This window comes from Pan troglodytes, chromosome 5, assembly GCF_028858775.2.
Source record: "Pan troglodytes isolate AG18354 chromosome 5, NHGRI_mPanTro3-v2.0_pri, whole genome shotgun sequence".
Taxonomy (NCBI): Eukaryota; Metazoa; Chordata; class Mammalia; order Primates; family Hominidae; genus Pan; species Pan troglodytes.
Window position 1 is genome coordinate 55,320,832 of NC_072403.2, and position 17,213 is coordinate 55,338,044.

Consider the following 17,213-nt stretch of genomic DNA (forward strand, 5'->3'; position numbering starts at 1 on the left):
AGAGTTCAGTGTTTAGTGCCTCTTATAATCCTCTGAAATATCAGATATTGTTGTGCTTACTTTTATATTGCCTAAATACTTTTCTATAAGTATATCAACAATGCATTCTTTTTCTACTTAAGATTATATAGTCCTTCATTTCATAATTCACTCTTTGCTGATTATTTTTTCTACCTCACAGTATCTACCACAATGATGTGTACAAAACAGGCACTGAATAAATGTTAATAAAATAGATGAACAATGAACTGAGATATCGGAAATTTGAGTTCTAGTTTATTTCATGCCTAATTGTGATTTGGGCAAGTCATTGGATCTCTCTGAACTTCAGTTTCTTTAGCTGAAAAAATAAGCAGGTTAAAATAAAAATGATTATTAAAGTTCCTTCCAACCCTAAAAATCTCTTATTTCTCCATGTATTTATTTATTTATTTTTATTTTATTTATTTATTTATTTTGAGACGGAGTCTCGCTCTGTCACCCAGGCTGGAGTGCAGTGGCGCAATCTCGGCTCACTGTAAGCTCTGCCTCCCGGGTTCACTCCAATCTCTTGCCTCAGCCTCCTGAGTAGCTGGGACTATAGGCGCCTGCCACCACACCCGGCTAATTTTTTTGTATTTTTAGTAGAGACGGGGTTTCACCGTGTTAGCCAGGATGGTCTTGATCTCCGGACCTTGTGATCTGCCCGCCTTGGCCTCCCAAAGTGCTGGGATTTACAGGCGTGAGCCACTGTGCCAGGTCTATTTCTCCATTTATAAGAACCTGAAGTTTTATTTCATACAGAGTATAATAGTTATTATTCAACATTTAAATGTATAAAAGCAATGTAACTTTGCACATATAATTTTTAAATGTACCAAAATAATTTCATATGTAAAGAGAACATGTATAAAAACAAGGCCATAACTATACAATTTTTAAGAGAACAAATTAAATTACCCAAGTAAAAATAGTCTTTAAACAGTCTGCTTGCATGCTTGCTTAAATACATAACTTTAACACATAAAATATGTATGTATATATAATTAATTTTAAATAGGCAGTTTTATGTTAAGAATTATAACTCTTACAATTATATGAGAGTACTAACTTATGACTTTTGCTTCTTTCTCATCATCAAATTCTGTTTTCTTTCTTTTTTTTTTTTTTTTTTTTTTTTGAGACGTAGTTGTGCTCTTGTTGCCCAGGCTGGAGTGCAGTGGCGTCATCTTGGCTCACTGCAACCTCCGACTCCCAGGTTCAAGTGATTCTCCTACCTCAGCTTCCCAAGTAGCTGGGATTATAGGCATGCACCACCACGCCCAACTAATTTTGTATTTTTAGTAGAGGTAGGGTTTTGCCAGGTTGGCCAGGCTGGGTGCCTCGGCCTCCCAAAATGTTGGAATTACTGGTGTGAGCCAACTCGCCCAGCCTTGTTTACTTTTACAAGTGTTTCAGCACTACAGGGAAGCTAGGAAGTAAGTGATTTTATATTGTTAACCACCAGAGGGAGACAATTTTTATTTATTTATTTATTATATTATGTATAATTACAAACCTAAGTATACATTATGCTTCAGAATATTTATCATTTCAAATATTAACAGATAGCTTCTTAAATCTATTTCCTGCTTGTGCCACATTGCTCAGAAAAAATATATATACATGACTTTATTAAAATTCTACATTTTAAATTATATACATACCTGCTCAGTAAGTGACCATCCAGATGTCTGACAATGTGCTCTTAGAAGAAGAGATTTTGAGTTTTTAGGCTGAAACATTTTCTCTATTAAGTGAGCCCAGAGTCTTCTACCAGCTCTCATCTTTGCTATTTCCATATAGAAATTCATTCCAATTCCCCAGAAGAAAGACAACCTAAAATAGTAACATTAGGTCCAGAATTTAATTAAAGTTAACAATATAGAGCAGAAAATAAAACTAATTGTATCACACACTAGAAAATCAAGGTCTATATTTTAATTTCGAAGAACTTAATTTGAATTAAGATCAGTACATGTATATTTATGTAACTTTAAACCTAACATAAAATTACAGTTTTATGCATATGGAAGAAATTTTGTTTCAGGTAAGAATTATTCACTTTGTAATTGGTTTTCTTAATGAAAGAATCTCTTCCTATGCCCTTCATTAAATAAAGATTCAATTTAATTAAAAAATGTATATTTTAGGAATACTCAATATGTAAGACAGGAGTCACCTATGAATGAAATAAAACAGCAAATTTGCTTTGTTTAGCCAGAAAAGTGTTTTGTAAAAGAATGATTGTGCATTGGTCTAGGCATATACTTCTCCAATTTGTGCCCTTCACCTCTCCCTTTTATCTTATATTCTGTGCTGATTTAAACATTTAGGTTACTTGCCTGTCTCTAAAGGCACAAAGCTTGCAAATCTACTTCTGACACATTTTTGGAAGTTCTTTTTTTGAGACAGAGTCTTGTTCTATTGCACAGGCTGGAGTGCAACGAAGCAATGTCGGGTCACTGCAACCTCCACTTCCCAGGTTCAAGCGATTCTTGTGCCTCACCCTCCCAAGTAGCTGGAATTACAGACAAGCACAACCATGCCCAGCTAATTTTTGTATTTTTAATAGAGACTGGGTTTCGCCATGTTGGCCAGACTGGTCTTGAATTCCTGGCCTCATGTCCGCCTCGGTCACCCGAAGCACTGGGATTACAGGCATGAGCCACCACACCCAGCCTTGAAAGAAGTTCTTAACACAGCAGTTTTCAAATATTTTGATCTCAGGTTCCCTTTTTACTCTTAAAACTTACTGAAAATTCCAAAAAATTTATTTCTTTATTTGTATAATATCTATCAATATTTTATTTACTAGTTCATTCAAAAGTAACAATAAGGAAGGGCACAGAGGCTACTGCCTAGAATCTCAGCACTTTAGGAGGCCAAGGCAGGAGGATAGCTTGAGCCCAGGAGTTTGATACCAGCTGGGCAACACAGGGAAACCCCATCTCTACAAGCAAACTTAAAAATTAGCCAGGTATGGTGGCACACACCTGTAGTCACAGCTACTTGGGAGCCTGAGGTGGGAGGAACCCTTAAGCCTGGCAGGCTGAGGCTGCAATGAGCAGTGATCATGCCATTGCACTCCAGCATGTGCAACAGAGCAAGATCCTATCTCAATAATCATCAAATCAAATCAAAATAAACACACAACATGTTAACATTAGTAACATTTCTTATGAAAAATAAGTATGCTTCTTAAAATATATATATATAATAAAAGCATCATTGTTTTACATTTTTGCAAATCTCTTCAATGTATGGCTTAAGAGAAAACAGCTGGAGTCTCATATCTGTTTCTGCAATCTGTTGCAGTATCACATATCGTGTAGCTTCTGAAAAACATCACTATAAATTCTTGAGAAAATGAAAGTGAAAAAGGCAAATAAAGCTCTAATATAAGCATAAAAACAGTTTTGATCTCAAATACCCCAGAAAGAGTCTTAGCAATGCCCAGCTGTTCTTAGACCACACTTTGGGAACTGCTGTCACAGTAAGTACACAAATCCCCGGTACAAAGGAGCATTTCAGTAGTCTATAAACACTAAAGGCAGAAGCTATGTTTTCTACATGTTGTATTGTCAGCATATAGGCTAGTGTTTGGCACAGCAAAGCTTAGCAAGTGATTGCTGTACTGATTGAACCACTGAATGACTTTCGACTTCCAAATTTAAATATTTCATAAACTTCATTTAAGTTTTCCCATATTTTTCATACAACATTATTAAGAAACTGTTGTGAAACAAATGTTTCAACAGCACAGTGGATCCCAAAACATTACATTAGATAGTGCAACAGAAAAAATAATAATAATAGATGAATTCTGTATTCTAAAATGGAAAAATTAGAAAAAACTGTCTCAACATTATGTTTACATTTTAATGTAATTTGTTAAAACGTGCAACTTAATTGTGTTCTCTAAATAGCTGGAGACAAGATATTCCTCGAATTTACAAAGAAGTACAGCCAAATTTAATTCTATTTTTTATTAGAAATATTGGCCTTTTCTCTCATTATCACTCAGATAAAATATAAGAAAATCTAAATCTAGCCTGACATTTATATTTATAAATTCATTTTATCAATATACAAAATGGTCCTATGCATTTCTTGATGTTGAAACAATATCTAGGTTTAATTTACTCACCTTGGTGCAAATTCATCAATTGTCAGGCCAGCCTGGAGTCCAGTTCTAGAGTACTCCAATCCATCTGCTAAAGTATAGGCCAGCTCCAGAATGGCATCAGCCCCTGCTTCCTGCATATGGTATCCACTAATTGAAATTGAATTAAATTTTGGCATGTGCTACATAAAAAAAAAAAATTGTAACAGTGAATAAGTAAAAATATTAAAAGGTTCTATTAAATCCACTTTCTAAGCATAAATATTATTTTAAAATGATGTTAAACTCAAATAAACTTAGTAGTTCATAATGTTAACAAAATATTTAATGCTTATTTGTTACATTTAATTTGCTTTCCAATTTAAATGGTTTGTCCATGAACCATCATCAGGACTGTACCTACTTTATTTTTCTGGTGGACAAGAATTTATACTAACCATTCTGAAAGTTTAAATTGTGGAATTAGCTAGCTGAGGTTAGGAATGTAACCTTTGGCCTGAGAACTAAATGAGGCATTTTTAATTCCAAACCAATGACGTGGACCTCATAAGAGGTTGTAGACCCAAACCTTGGGTTAATCTGCTTAAAATGCATAAATTTATTATTATTTACTAGTTATTACTTTTCTAATTTGAATGAAGGCATCAAACATGAATAAGTCCACAGTAGGAAAAAAATAAAATGATTTGATTCTTAGTACTATATGTTGAAACAAAATGGGATAAAATGCATGGCTTTAAAAATCAAATATTTCAGTTTGATTTACTGTGACATTTAATACTAAGCATATCCCAGACAGGTTCTTTCCACCACAATCACTACAAAAACTGTATTTCCACTATTCCCCTAAAATTTCATGTTAGGTAGAGTACATCACACATATCCTGCACAGCCAAGAAAAACTATCTTTACCAAGAGTTAACCAAACATAAAATGCTTGCTACGCAATGCTTGCTAGAGTTTGGAGATAACAGTAATTACAAGGGTTGATAGAGATAAAAAGGGTTGATGATGATTTTCTCTGTGCCATGAAATAATGATCTAACTTTAACGTAGGTAAGGAGAAGGAGCGCATTGCTGGTAAGAAGCAAAGTGTGAATAATGGGGGGAAATATAAACAAATTGCTCACAGGAAAATGAAGGAGGAAAATGTGTCCCTATGGAAGGACTTTTCCCATCATTCTTATTGGGAAAGATAAGCCTAATTCAGGGGTGAATATTAGGGACCTCCTTGAGGTTGCAGATATGAGTGATAAGTGATATCTTCCAATTCAGCTTTTAGCAGAAATAAAGCTGATATTCCAATCCTCATTTGTCTGATACCAGTGTCTACTTCACAACTGCATCTGAATTTCGGAGGGAAATTTAAAAATGTAAGTAGAAGACCTCCCTGAATCTAACAATTATCAGAGTTAAATTTTAGGAATAAAGAAAACACAGTAAAGATCTGTTGCCCAGATTCCTGCAAGTAATGATAGAACATAAAATTAGTACATTAAAAACAAAAAGTAACAATAACAAAACATTCTAAATTTATATTACTCAGACTAAATTTTTAAATTCAGTTATAGCATGTTGTAAAAATTCCTACATTCAAGGAACTATAGAAAAATCTATAATAACCACAAAGTATACCTTTGCTGTATATTCAAAGATGTCAGCAATAATTTTCATGGATGGTTCTGGAGGAAAAATGTATGTATTTCGAACCATAAATTCCTTTAGTATATCATTTTGGATGGTACCAGTAAGTTTCTCTTTAGGTACACCTTGTTCTTCTCCAGTTACTATAAAATTTGCAAGAACTGGAATAACTGCTCCATTCATAGTCATGGAAACTGACATTTTTTCTAAAGGAATTCCATCAAAAAGAATTTTGGTATCTTCCACAGTGTCAATAGCAACTCCAGCCATTCCAACATCACCACGAACTCGAGGGTTGTCTGAATCATAGCCACGATGTGTTGCCAGATCAAAGGCAACTGATAATCCCTGCTGACCAGCTAAATATATAAAGAAAAATAATGTAAGATTCAAGAGTCTGGAATCAAGGTAAAATGATTTACTTTAACACTACTAAAAATGTTGATTCATCTCATAACAGTACACTTTTATAACAACTATTTTTATGCTCATACATGTCAAAACCAGCTTAAATAAAGATACTTCACTTCTTAAGAGAGTCAGTGGTTTCCCTTGTGCCAAAATGCACAAATTTAGTTCCAGACCTCACTAAAGGAAAGAATGGAAGAAACAACAAATCTCAATCATCTCGTGTCTATCTGAAGATATGGTACTTGATTGAAATATTTCTAAAATTCATGAAAAGATCTGGCTGTTCATATATGGCAAAAATAACTTAGCATTTGTATGCTTGCTTACTATTTTGTTCTTTTATCTAATATGGTCACAAAGGATTCCTGGCTATTCAAATATTCTGGAAAACAGAATTATGACCATCGTACAAAATTTTTAAATAACTAAAATAGTCTATACTAAATGTAAGTTCAACCTTCCATGGGCAATACAAACTTATAAATCTACAAGTTTAGTATTCAAACAGTACAATTTTATTACAGCTCAGAAAGAAGAAATAATAGTTAAGATAATTTTCAGTGAATGAATGCCAGGTTGCCCTGAATATGTTTGTACCACGTTATCACATTTACACTTTCTTTGGGCATCATCTAAACTATCTTCCTCTCCAACCGCTATCCCAACAATGTTAATTGAACATTTTTCAAAGGCAAAGCTAATGTCTTCTTTTCTTCATGCAACTTTACCTCACCTAATTCCTTTTAAACAACGTGCATGTGTTGTTTTCTTTCAAAAATTTAGCACCTTATTCTAATTCACTTATCTTTTTGACCACAGAAGTTAAAAAAATCCACTTTTTTCAGAGTATAGTCTTTAACTACAAAATTATAGAGTGAATATCATCTTTACAGAGATTAACCCCCCAAAAATAAAAAACTAGGAGGTATATGACTTATCATAAATATTATGTCTTACATTAAAATCTCACCCTTAATGTTGTCCTTATAGAACTTATTGCTTTCTTCCACAGTACTAAAACCAGCATACTGGCGGATGGTCCAGGGCCTAAAGGTATACATGGTAGGATATGGTCCACGTGTGAATGGCTTCACTCCTGGAAGTTCTTCAGGTAAGTCCATAGTATCTCTCTTGGAATACAAGGGTTTTATAGAGATCCCTTCCGGGGTGTGCCATATTAGGTCTTCTGGGTTTTTGCCTTTCAGCTGCTTTTTAGCCAGGGCAGCCCATTCTGGGTGAAGGGGCTGTTGCTGGTGTAGAAGTCGTTGCCGTATGAGCCTGGAGCCTGATGATTCTTTTACCTGCCTCAGGTAATGAGGTGAAAGTAAAAAAAGCTGATTCTTAGCTCTTAACATGGTGGAGCATGGAAACACCCAATAGAAATAAGAACTGACCTAGAAAAAGAAACATAGAGTAAAAACATTTAGAAGAGGGGGTGGGAAATAGGAGCTACTCATAAGAAAGGAACAGAAAAGAAAGAGGATGTATTAGTCTGATTTCATTTCTTCCCCTTTTCTGCTTCCTGCACCTGATATTTTATAACTTTGGCCCCTCTTCTTCACAATTACTATCAGTCCTGTAGTTCCAGTCTTTTTCCTCAGTAGCCTCTTAGCTGGTCTTACTGACCAGTCTTACCCCCCTTGTACTCCATTCTATACGAATCCCTTCCATACAATGACATCAATGTAAATATGACTATGTCACACCCCTCATGGAATTTTTCAAAGACTCTGTATCATGTGGAAGATATACTACAGCCTCCTAATTAATTTTTTCATTGAAAGTGCTTTTATTAAATATCAGTTTATGACCGACATTATGTTGGGTAATGGAGAAAAAAGTGATGAATAAGACAAACAGGCATTCAAGGCCTTCATGAACTGGTCTCTGTTTCCCCCTCAGACCCATCTCTGTCTTTGTCCTCTTTATGCATTTTGTGCACTAGAAATACTGGATTACCTACAGTTGGCTGCACATATGTCAAAGTTTTCTGAATTTGCTCTTGCTCTTCCTTCTGCCTAAAATGTTCTTCTCTGGCTAATTCAGCTAAGGCATTATCTCCAATTTGCAGCGTTTCTATGTGCCAGTAACATAGAAGGCTATAAAGACATCACAGAGAGTAGCAATTTTAATCTTTACAATACCCCTAAGAGGTAGGTACTATTATTATCCTTATTTTACAGATTAGGAAACTGAGGCACAGAAGAGCCAGCATTGATTGGTAACCTATGCAGCCTGTTTCAAAGTCCTTGCATTTAACTAATACGCTCACAACTCATCCCAGAACCCATAAGGTGAGCTAAATGGCCTCTTCAGTAATCTACTTCTGTGCTAGTTTATAAACTGCTCCAACATTAGAGCTGCATATTCTGGATAACTAGCATAGACTTTTATACTAGGTTGCTGGCTTCAGCGTCATCATTTTCCAGATGTAGAAACTGAGGCTCAGAGAAATAAAGTCGCTTGATCAAAATCCCACCTCACAAAGCCGTAAACTGTTTACCTGAATTACTAAAACTTGTCAGAGTCATACAGCCTAAACATATAGAGCCCATTGTTTAAAAAGATATTGAGATACAAACATTAATATATTCACTATACTATGTGTTTTATACTGGATAAGGCAACAAGTAAAGGGAGTTTCAAGTTTTATTTTCCATACCACTTCTTACCTATCAGTTTAGTAAAGCTTAAATGAAATCAATACTCAACACTTATTATGGGGTCGTTAAACAAGAGACATAAACCACTGGTGACAGTATTAACTATTTTAACTACTTTGGAAAGTAAATTGTCAATATACATGAAATGCTTCAGAAATGTTTATGCCATTCCACTGAGGAATATTACTCCTGGGAAAGCTTCTGTAGTAATATATAAAATAGATGTTTCCTATAGTTTTATTTGTAATAGAGAAAACTTAGGAAAATCATAAGTATCTGATAACATATGAATAAGTGAATTACAGCATATACAAATGATAGAATTTCATGTAGTTATTAAAATATGTTTAGAAAGCTGGCAAAACTAATCTTTGATGTTAGAAGTCAGAAGAATGGTTACTTAATGGTTGCTAGAATACAACAGGAGCAAGAGAGGGGCTTTTGGGGGTAATGGTCTTGATCTGATTGCCACTTACCTAGATATATTCTGTTTGTGGAAATTCATCAAATTATACAGTTATGTTTTATGCAGTTTCTGTAAATATATGTATAAGTAAAAAGTTAAAAATGTGTTATGCATAGTTTCCCAAAAAAAGAGAAACAAACTCAAAAAGTAGTAAGTAAAAGACTCAAGACACATAATTGTAAGTGCAATAGGTTCAACTATGTAAAAAGTACATAGAACAAAGTCTAAATGGAAACATAACAAAAAAGAGGCTGGGCATGGTGGTTCACGCCTGGAACCCCGGCACTTCAGGAGGCCGAGGCAGGTGGATCATTTGAGGTCAGGGGTTCAAGACCAGCCTGGCCAACACGGTGAAACCCAGTCTCTACTAAAAATACAAAAATTAGCTGGGCATGGTGGCGCACACCAGCAATCCCAGGTACTCAGGAGGCTGAGGCAGGAAAATCACTTCAACCCGGGAAGCAGAGGTTGCAGTGAGCAGAGATCGTGCCACTGCACTCCAACCTGGGCAACAGAGAGAGACCCCGTCTCAAAACAAAACAAAAAAACCTTCCATTTTTTAATACTAGCACGATTTTTATTCTTTAAATCCATGGGGTCCTTGTCATCCATCTTTTTGCAAGCCATCCACTACATTTACTAGCTTAAAAGGTGGATGAAAAAATAATGAAGCTACAACTAAACTGTTTCAATAGTAATCCTGTAAAAGGTAATTTGAAAACCACCTGAGACTAAACTGTTGGCAGGAAATATCACACTCATTTCACGTGGGCTTTCCTAAATCTGAACAACTAATAGGAAAGAGCCCCGTTTAAGTGACTTCCTGAAAATCACATGTGAATTGGTGGAGGCTGGAAACAGACACCATTTTTAGATAAAAACACAACTACTGCGGATGGCAATACGACCTCTGAATTTTCTCAGAAGACCATCAAGAGAGGCCTCAAGCATTCAAAGAAGCAACATGCAAAGCAAATATGTTACTGACAACTAAAATGAGTTAAAGAGCAATGATTAATCCCACCCCCACACCTCAAAAACAGATCAGTGAGAAAAAGATTTCTTGAACCAATAAGTTTCAAGCTTTGGCTGCTGACGTATGATTGCACATTAATACTTCAAGAAGGTACTTTGATGTTCAACCAGTTGGGTTTGGAGATGGAAACATAGGGCATGAAAATTATATTTGATATTAGCATAAGTACATCATTAAACACAAAATTATATTGGGAGAAAATCATCAAGTGGTTTAAAACTTTACACACATACGTTATCCAGGGCTTCGAGCTTCCCTAAGGCCACCTTCTTTCTAGATAAAACTGAGAACGAGTTAGTAATGTAAGCTTTTATGTCAATTTAGACCTGTCTTTTGTATTCTACCTCTCACTCTTAACACTGTTTACACTCTTAATCCTGTTTACACACAGAAAATCACTTTTAGTCCCGAAAACTCTTAGAAAGACCCTGACAATAACATAACCCACAACCTAGAAGGGAGGCAGCCATGAAGCAGGTGCATCCCTTTGGAACCATACAAAAAGTGACCTCTGCCAACGGGAACAGTTCAGGGTGCTTAAGTGGCCAAAGAAGATACCGACATGGCCCCTAAAGTATTAAAAGCACCTTCTTTCCAGAAGTACCTCCGAATTGCCAGGGACTTCGCCCAAAACGAGAGGTTGGTCGAAGTGAAAATCTAAACCTAAGGAGAAGGCAGAGAGTGGGATCCCGTCACAGTAGGAAGGTAAAGAAGACAGAAGTAAAGGACAGAGCGGGAGAGAAAGGACAAAAGTTCAAAATACAGGGGTAGAGGAGGGACAGGAGCCAGAAGAATGGAGCGATCTGAAAGGTGTACGTCCTACTCACTGGTAGGCCTGTTTTGGACTCCGCTGTGGGAGAGGGCGGCTGCACTTCTGCGTCCCCCGCCTCACCTGTCAGACATCCACACAGCCAGGCCTCCCCGCCCTCACCAAGCCCACACAAACCGCTCCACCGCTAGCGTCAGCCGGAAGACTCTGGGGGCGTAGGCCGACACCGCCCTCCCTCCAGCCAATCTAATAGCGCTCTCATGGGCGCATTCCTGATGACGTTTAGGGGTAGGGTTAGATGCCCATTTCCGCGTTCTTCCCGCCCACTTCCGGGTCTCCTCTGTTTACGAATGTTTGGGCGCGAATTACTCTAAGCGCGGCTCCCAGAAAGGTGCAAGAAGAATCAGTGGTGAGTCGTGATATCCTTAACCGGCTGGGTGGATCTAAAGTTCAGGGATGAGTTTTAAAGCCAACGTGTTTGTGGCAGACTCCGCAGTTTGCATTTGAGGATAGCGAGGGGGGATTGCTCACGGGGAAATGCCCGATGTCCTAAAAGGTCTGCCCTTAGGATCCTGAGATTGAGATGTTTGATTGGGGGGAGGGAGCAAAGCCATGAGTACTTCCTCCCTATTTCTCCCGAATCATCCTCATGGCTCATCCTCATTGCTAAATTTCTCCCGCGGGCACTAGTGAAGTCAAGTGCAGCCTTGGACATTAGTGTCTGTGTTTCTCCAGGAGTCCTACTCACTCTTGTGCCCACATAGAGGTCTAAATTGAGATAATTGAGTCCCATGAGTATCAACAAGCTGGTAAGGAAAACAAGACAACCTAGAATGCCTCCCTCTCTCCTAAAGCATATAGTCTGGCGGCAAACTACTGTACCAGCCTTATTTCTTTTCACTTCTCCTATACACATTAAAAGCCTCGCTGGATTTTCCTGTGCCTGAACACGCCAGGTTTTTTGTTTTTTGTTTTTTTTTCCGAGCTTTCCTGCTGTCCGAGTTTTACTGTTTTCCCTTGGATGCTTCATTTTTCTACTTTTTGGCTAAATATTTCAAAATGTTATTAGACTAATACTTTTTCTATGAATAATGTACAAACATACTTCCGAGATATTGCGGGGTCGGTTCCAGACCAATAAAGCCTGTCACACGAATTTTTTGGTTTCCCAGTGCATATAACAGTTGTATTTATGCTGTATTGTAACCTATTAAGTGTGCAATAGCATTATGTGTAAAAAAAAATTACATGCTGTAATTTTAAAATATTTTATTGCTAAAAAATGCTACCAATCATCTCAGCCTTCAGCAAGTCCTAATCTTTTTGCTGGTGGAGGGTCTTGCTTGATGTTGATGGCTGTTGACCAATCAGGGTGATGGTTGCTGAAGATTGGAGTTGCTGTGGCAGTTTCTTAAAATAACAAAATAATGAATTTTGTACAGCAGTTGACTCTTCCATTCACTAAAGATTTCTCTGTAGCATGCGATGCTGTTTGAAAGCATTTTACCCACTGTAGAACTTCTTTCAAAATTAGAGTAAATCCTCTTAACCCCTACCATTGCTTTAGCAACTAAGGTTTTGTTATATTCTGAATTCTTTGTTGATATTTCAAGAATATTCACAGCATCTTCACCAGGAGTAGATTTCATCTCAAGAACTTCGCTCATTCATAAGAAGCAACTTCTTTTCCACTAGTTTTATCATGAGATTGCAGCAATTCAGGTACATCTTCAGGCTCCACTATTTCTCTTGCTATTGCCACCAGATCTTTCATCACTTCCTCCACTGAAGTCTTGAACAAAGTCATGACCTTTACAAAGTCATCCATGAGGGTTGGAATCAACTTTTTTCAAACTTCTGTTAATGTTGATATTTTGACCTCCTCCCATGAATCATGAATGTTCTTACTAGCATTTGGGATGGTGAATCATTTCCAGAAGTTTTCAATTTATTTTGCCCAGATCCATCAGAGGAATCACTGTCTAGGGCAGCTATAGCTTTACAAAATGTATTTCTTAAATAATATAACTTGAAAGTCAAAATTATTCTTTGATTCATGGGCTGCAGAATGGATGTTGTGTTAGCAGACATGAAAACAGCATTAATCTCCTTGTACATCTCTATCAGAGCTCTTGGGTGACCAAGTACGTGGTCATTGAGCAGTATTATTTTGAAAGGAATCTTTTTGTGAGCTGTAGGTCTCAAAGATGGGCTTAAAATACTCAGTAAACCGTGCTGTAAACAGATGTGCTGTCACTCATGCTTTGTTCTTCCATTTCCAGAGCACAGACAGAGAAGATTTAAAAGAATAAGAGCTCTAGGATATTTCAGAATGGTCAATGAGCATTGGCTTCAAGTTACCACCCATATTAGCCCCTACAAGAGAGTCAGCCTGTCTTTTGAAGCTTTGAAGCCAGGCAATGACTTCTTTCTAGATATGAAAGTCCTAGACAGTATCTTCCAATAGAAGGCTGTTTTGTCTTCATTGAAAATCTGTTGTTTAGTGTAGCCCCTTCATCAATTATCTTACCTAGAACTGGATAACTTGCTGCAGCTTCTGCATCAGCACTTGCTGCTTCACTTTGTACTTTCATGTTATGCAGATAGCTTATTTCCTTAAACCTCAGGAACCAAGCTCTGCTAGCTTCAAGCTCTTTTGCTACAACTTTCTCACCTCTCTCAGCTTTCATAGAATTGAAGTGAGTTAAGACATTGCCATGAATTCATCTTTGGTTTAAGGGCGTGTTGTGGCTAGTTTGATCTTCAATCTCAGGCCACTCAAACTTTCTCCCTATCAGTAATAAGGCTGTTTTTTGCTTTCTTATCATTCATGTCTTCACTGGAATAGCACTTTAAATTTCATTCAAGAACTTTTCCTTTGCATTCACAGCTTGGCTAACTGGTGTAGTTTCCAGCCTATCTTGGCTTTTGACATGCCTACCTCACCTTGCTTAAACATTTCTAGCTTTTAATTTAAAGTGAGAGAGGTGTGATTTTTGCTTTCACTTGAACACTTAGAGGCCATTGTAGGGTTATTAAATGGCCTAATTTCAATACCACTGTGTCTCAGGGAATAGGGAGGCCTAAGGAGAGGGAGAGAGGCAGGGAACAGCCAGTTGGTGGAGCAGTCAGAACACACGCAACATTTACCTATTAAGTTCTCTGTCTGATATTGGCATGGTTCATAGTGCCCCAAAACAATTACAGAGTAACATCAATCACCATAACAGATATAATAATGAAAAGGTTTGAAATACTGTGAGAGTTATCAAAATATGACACAGAAACATGAAGAGTGAGCACAATCTGTTGGAAAAATGGCATCAATATAGTTGTTCAGTGCAGGCTTGCCACAAACCTTTAGTTTGTAAGACAACAACAACAAAATACAGTGTCTGCGAGGCTCAATAAAGTGATACACAATAAAAAGAGTTATGCCTGTACATTCTTACCCATAGCACAAACCAGTTTAAGACAGTCATTCGCTCACTTGCCTCTTTATAACATTTATAAATATACATAGTAATTATTTTCATATCTGTCTCTACCTGTGCACTATCACTAAGCTGTGGTTTCCCTTGGATCTAAGAATGGGACAAAATACCTATTCATTTTTATATGCACTGTGAGTAGCCCAGAAGTGATAGAAACAATGTCTTTTGTTTATTGGATTCTTACTATGTCTCAAATACTGTTCTAGGTGGTTTATATATTCTTTGTTAAATCATTTTTGCTTTACAAAAGGCTTTAATGTTAGTACTTTTATTAATCATTTTACTAATGGGGAAAATGAGTTAATTTACTTGCCCAAAGATATACAGTTAATTAAGTGGCAGGGCTAGATCTGGAGCTTGAACAATTTACCCTCGTTGCAGGACTGCTCTTAACCATTATGGTAGTGTTCTCAACCTGGGTTGATTTTGACCCAGGAGACATTTGGCAATGTCTGGAAACAATTTTGATTGGCTCTACTCAGGGGTTGGAAGTATTCTAGCATCTGACGGTCTACGTAGACCCAAGCATGCTGCTAAACATCCTACAATACACACCACAGTCTCCACAACAAAGAATGATCCATCTAAAATGTTAATAGTGCTGAGGTTGAGAAACTTTGTGCTGTAGTCTAGTGCCTCAAGGAGGTTTCATTGTTAACAGTACTTCTCAAACTCTGTTAGACCAGTTTTGCTTTTTATTTCTAATCAGTCCTAACTGATACTTTTGTAAAATGCAATTAAAAATCAATTATTAGTCAAACTCCCTTGTGGTATAATACCAGGAGTGAACTCTGATGTAAACAATGGATTTTGGGTAATATGATGTGTCAACAATTACAGCAAATGTACCAGTTTGGTGTGTGATGTTAATACTAGAGGTTGCAGGGAATGGGGAAGGGCAGGGATTATATAAGAAGTTTCTGTATGTTTTGCTCAATTTTCTGTAAACCTAAAACTGTTCTGAAAAAAGTCTTTTTTTAAAAAATACTAATTACTAGAAAATGATACGGCGAAGACAAGGCTAATTATTTTATGATAAGGTTCAATGTGCATAAAATTACTCTATCAAATTGCTATAAAAGTTCCTAAATGGTTACCTTCAATTTCCACACTTGAAAGGATTATGGCAAACAGTTTGAATGAGATTTGGAGTAGCGCTAAATTACATGTTATTTTAATAAAGAATATCAAGAAGAAAATGATTAATGGACCCAAGCTATAAATAAGTACCAAATGAGACAGAGCAAAAGAGCCACAGACTTAGAGAGAAATGAAGTAGAATAGTTAGGAAGATTTTGAAAAGAAGGTGGCTCATGATCTGAGAGGGTGGGCAGAGACAGAAGAGAGCTGCTCAGGTAGAAAGTTCAGTGTATGTTTGGGAGGCAGAATTACTCAAAGTGTGTTCAGGAAATCATCAAATCTAGCTAGAGAAGGAGATTTGATTAAGGAGTAGTAGGAGAGAAGTATGAAAAGGTAGGCAGAGTTAGGTTGTTAAGGACTAAAAATGGCATGGTAAAGAGTTTGAATGTTACACAGAACGTATTGGGGTAAATTTTTTACTCACTTAATTTGTTCCAAAATTTGGGATTGGGAGGGACTAGGCAGGGCTTGCTCATGTCTTGTCCACGCAGTGTGGGCTGCAGCATATTGACTTAGGTACATGTACCAGACTGGCAAGTTGGTGCTGGCTCTTGGCTGGAAGCTCAGCTAAGACTTTCCTGGGGTTTCAGTTCCTCTCAGTGTTGGCCTTCCTCCTATGGTGGTGGCTGGGTTATAAGAGCAAGTGTTGGCCGGGCTCAGTGGCTCACGCCTGTAATCTCAGCGCTTTGGGAGGCTGAGGCAGGAGGATCACTTGAGGTCAGGAGTTCGAGACCGGCCTGAACAACATGGTGAAACGCCGTCTCTACTAAAAATGCAGAAAATTAGCTGGGCGTGGTGGCGGGTGCCTGTAGTCCCAACTACTCGGAAGGCTGAGGCAGGAGAATCGCTTAAACCTGGGAGGCAGAGGTTGCAGCAGTGAGCCGAGATCGCACCACTGCACTCCAGCCCAAGCGACAGTGCAAGACTTCTCAAAAAAAAAAAGCAAGTGTTTCTAAGCAAGAAGAAGTCAAAGTTGCCAGTCTCTTCATGTCTAAGCCAGTAAGCTAGAACAGAATCACTTCTACTATATTCTACTGCTCAAACAGCTTCAGAGACTGCCAAGATTTAAGACAAGGGAACATAGACCTTACTGCTCATTAACAATCGTGAGAAGGAATGTGTACCATTTTTAATCTAAAATCTCGGCTGTTACTTGTCCCTTCACCTGGATGCTCTTATTCAGTGAACAACTTGAAATATTGTACATGTCAGCCCTTCCAGGAGAGATCTACAAGTGAAATTCTGTCATGTGGATGGGTTTTTAAGTAGGGGAAGTATAAGGGTGTAGATGTAAAGTTGAGGTAATTAGGCATTTTAGAAATTGAACACAAGATAGAGAATGAGTGTTTGGTAAGGTATCACATTGTTCAAGAGCAGGATAAAGTGATATTTTGACTTCCACTGCTTTTTGTAACTGGTGTGATATGTGGTTGCTAAATGTAGTTT

General features: G+C 37.3%; 2 protein-coding genes across 9 annotated transcripts in view; one reads left to right on the forward strand and one right to left on the reverse strand.

Moving 5' to 3' along the window:
- The window catches only part of MMUT (methylmalonyl-CoA mutase), a 32,195-nt gene extending 20,701 nt beyond the window's left edge, over positions 1 to 11,494 (reverse strand). The window contains exons 1-6 of one of the 7 annotated variants that reach the window (XM_009451420.5): positions 11,192 to 11,494; positions 9,339 to 9,397; positions 7,170 to 7,593; positions 5,780 to 6,147; positions 4,169 to 4,326; positions 1,686 to 1,857 (exon numbers count right to left, since the gene is read on the reverse strand). In XM_009451420.5, the coding sequence (XP_009449695.3) occupies positions 1,686 to 1,857; positions 4,169 to 4,326; positions 5,780 to 6,147; positions 7,170 to 7,554 (1,083 nt within the window). In that variant the 5' untranslated portion in view covers positions 7,555 to 7,593; positions 9,339 to 9,397; positions 11,192 to 11,494. The remainder of the gene's footprint in view (positions 1 to 1,685; positions 1,858 to 4,168; positions 4,327 to 5,779; positions 6,148 to 7,169; positions 7,594 to 9,338; positions 9,398 to 11,191) is intronic. The other 6 variants (XM_016955656.4, XM_063813097.1, XM_063813098.1 and 3 more) reach the window with 6 other exon arrangements.
- CENPQ (centromere protein Q) overlaps positions 11,419 to 17,213 on the forward strand; it is a 28,537-nt gene continuing 22,742 nt past the window's right edge. Inside the window, exon 1 of one of the 2 annotated variants that reach the window (XM_003311322.6) lies at positions 11,419 to 11,542. The gene's annotated coding sequence lies outside the window, so the exon portion shown is untranslated. The remainder of the gene's footprint in view (positions 11,543 to 17,213) is intronic. The other variant, XM_016955658.4, reaches the window with a different exon arrangement.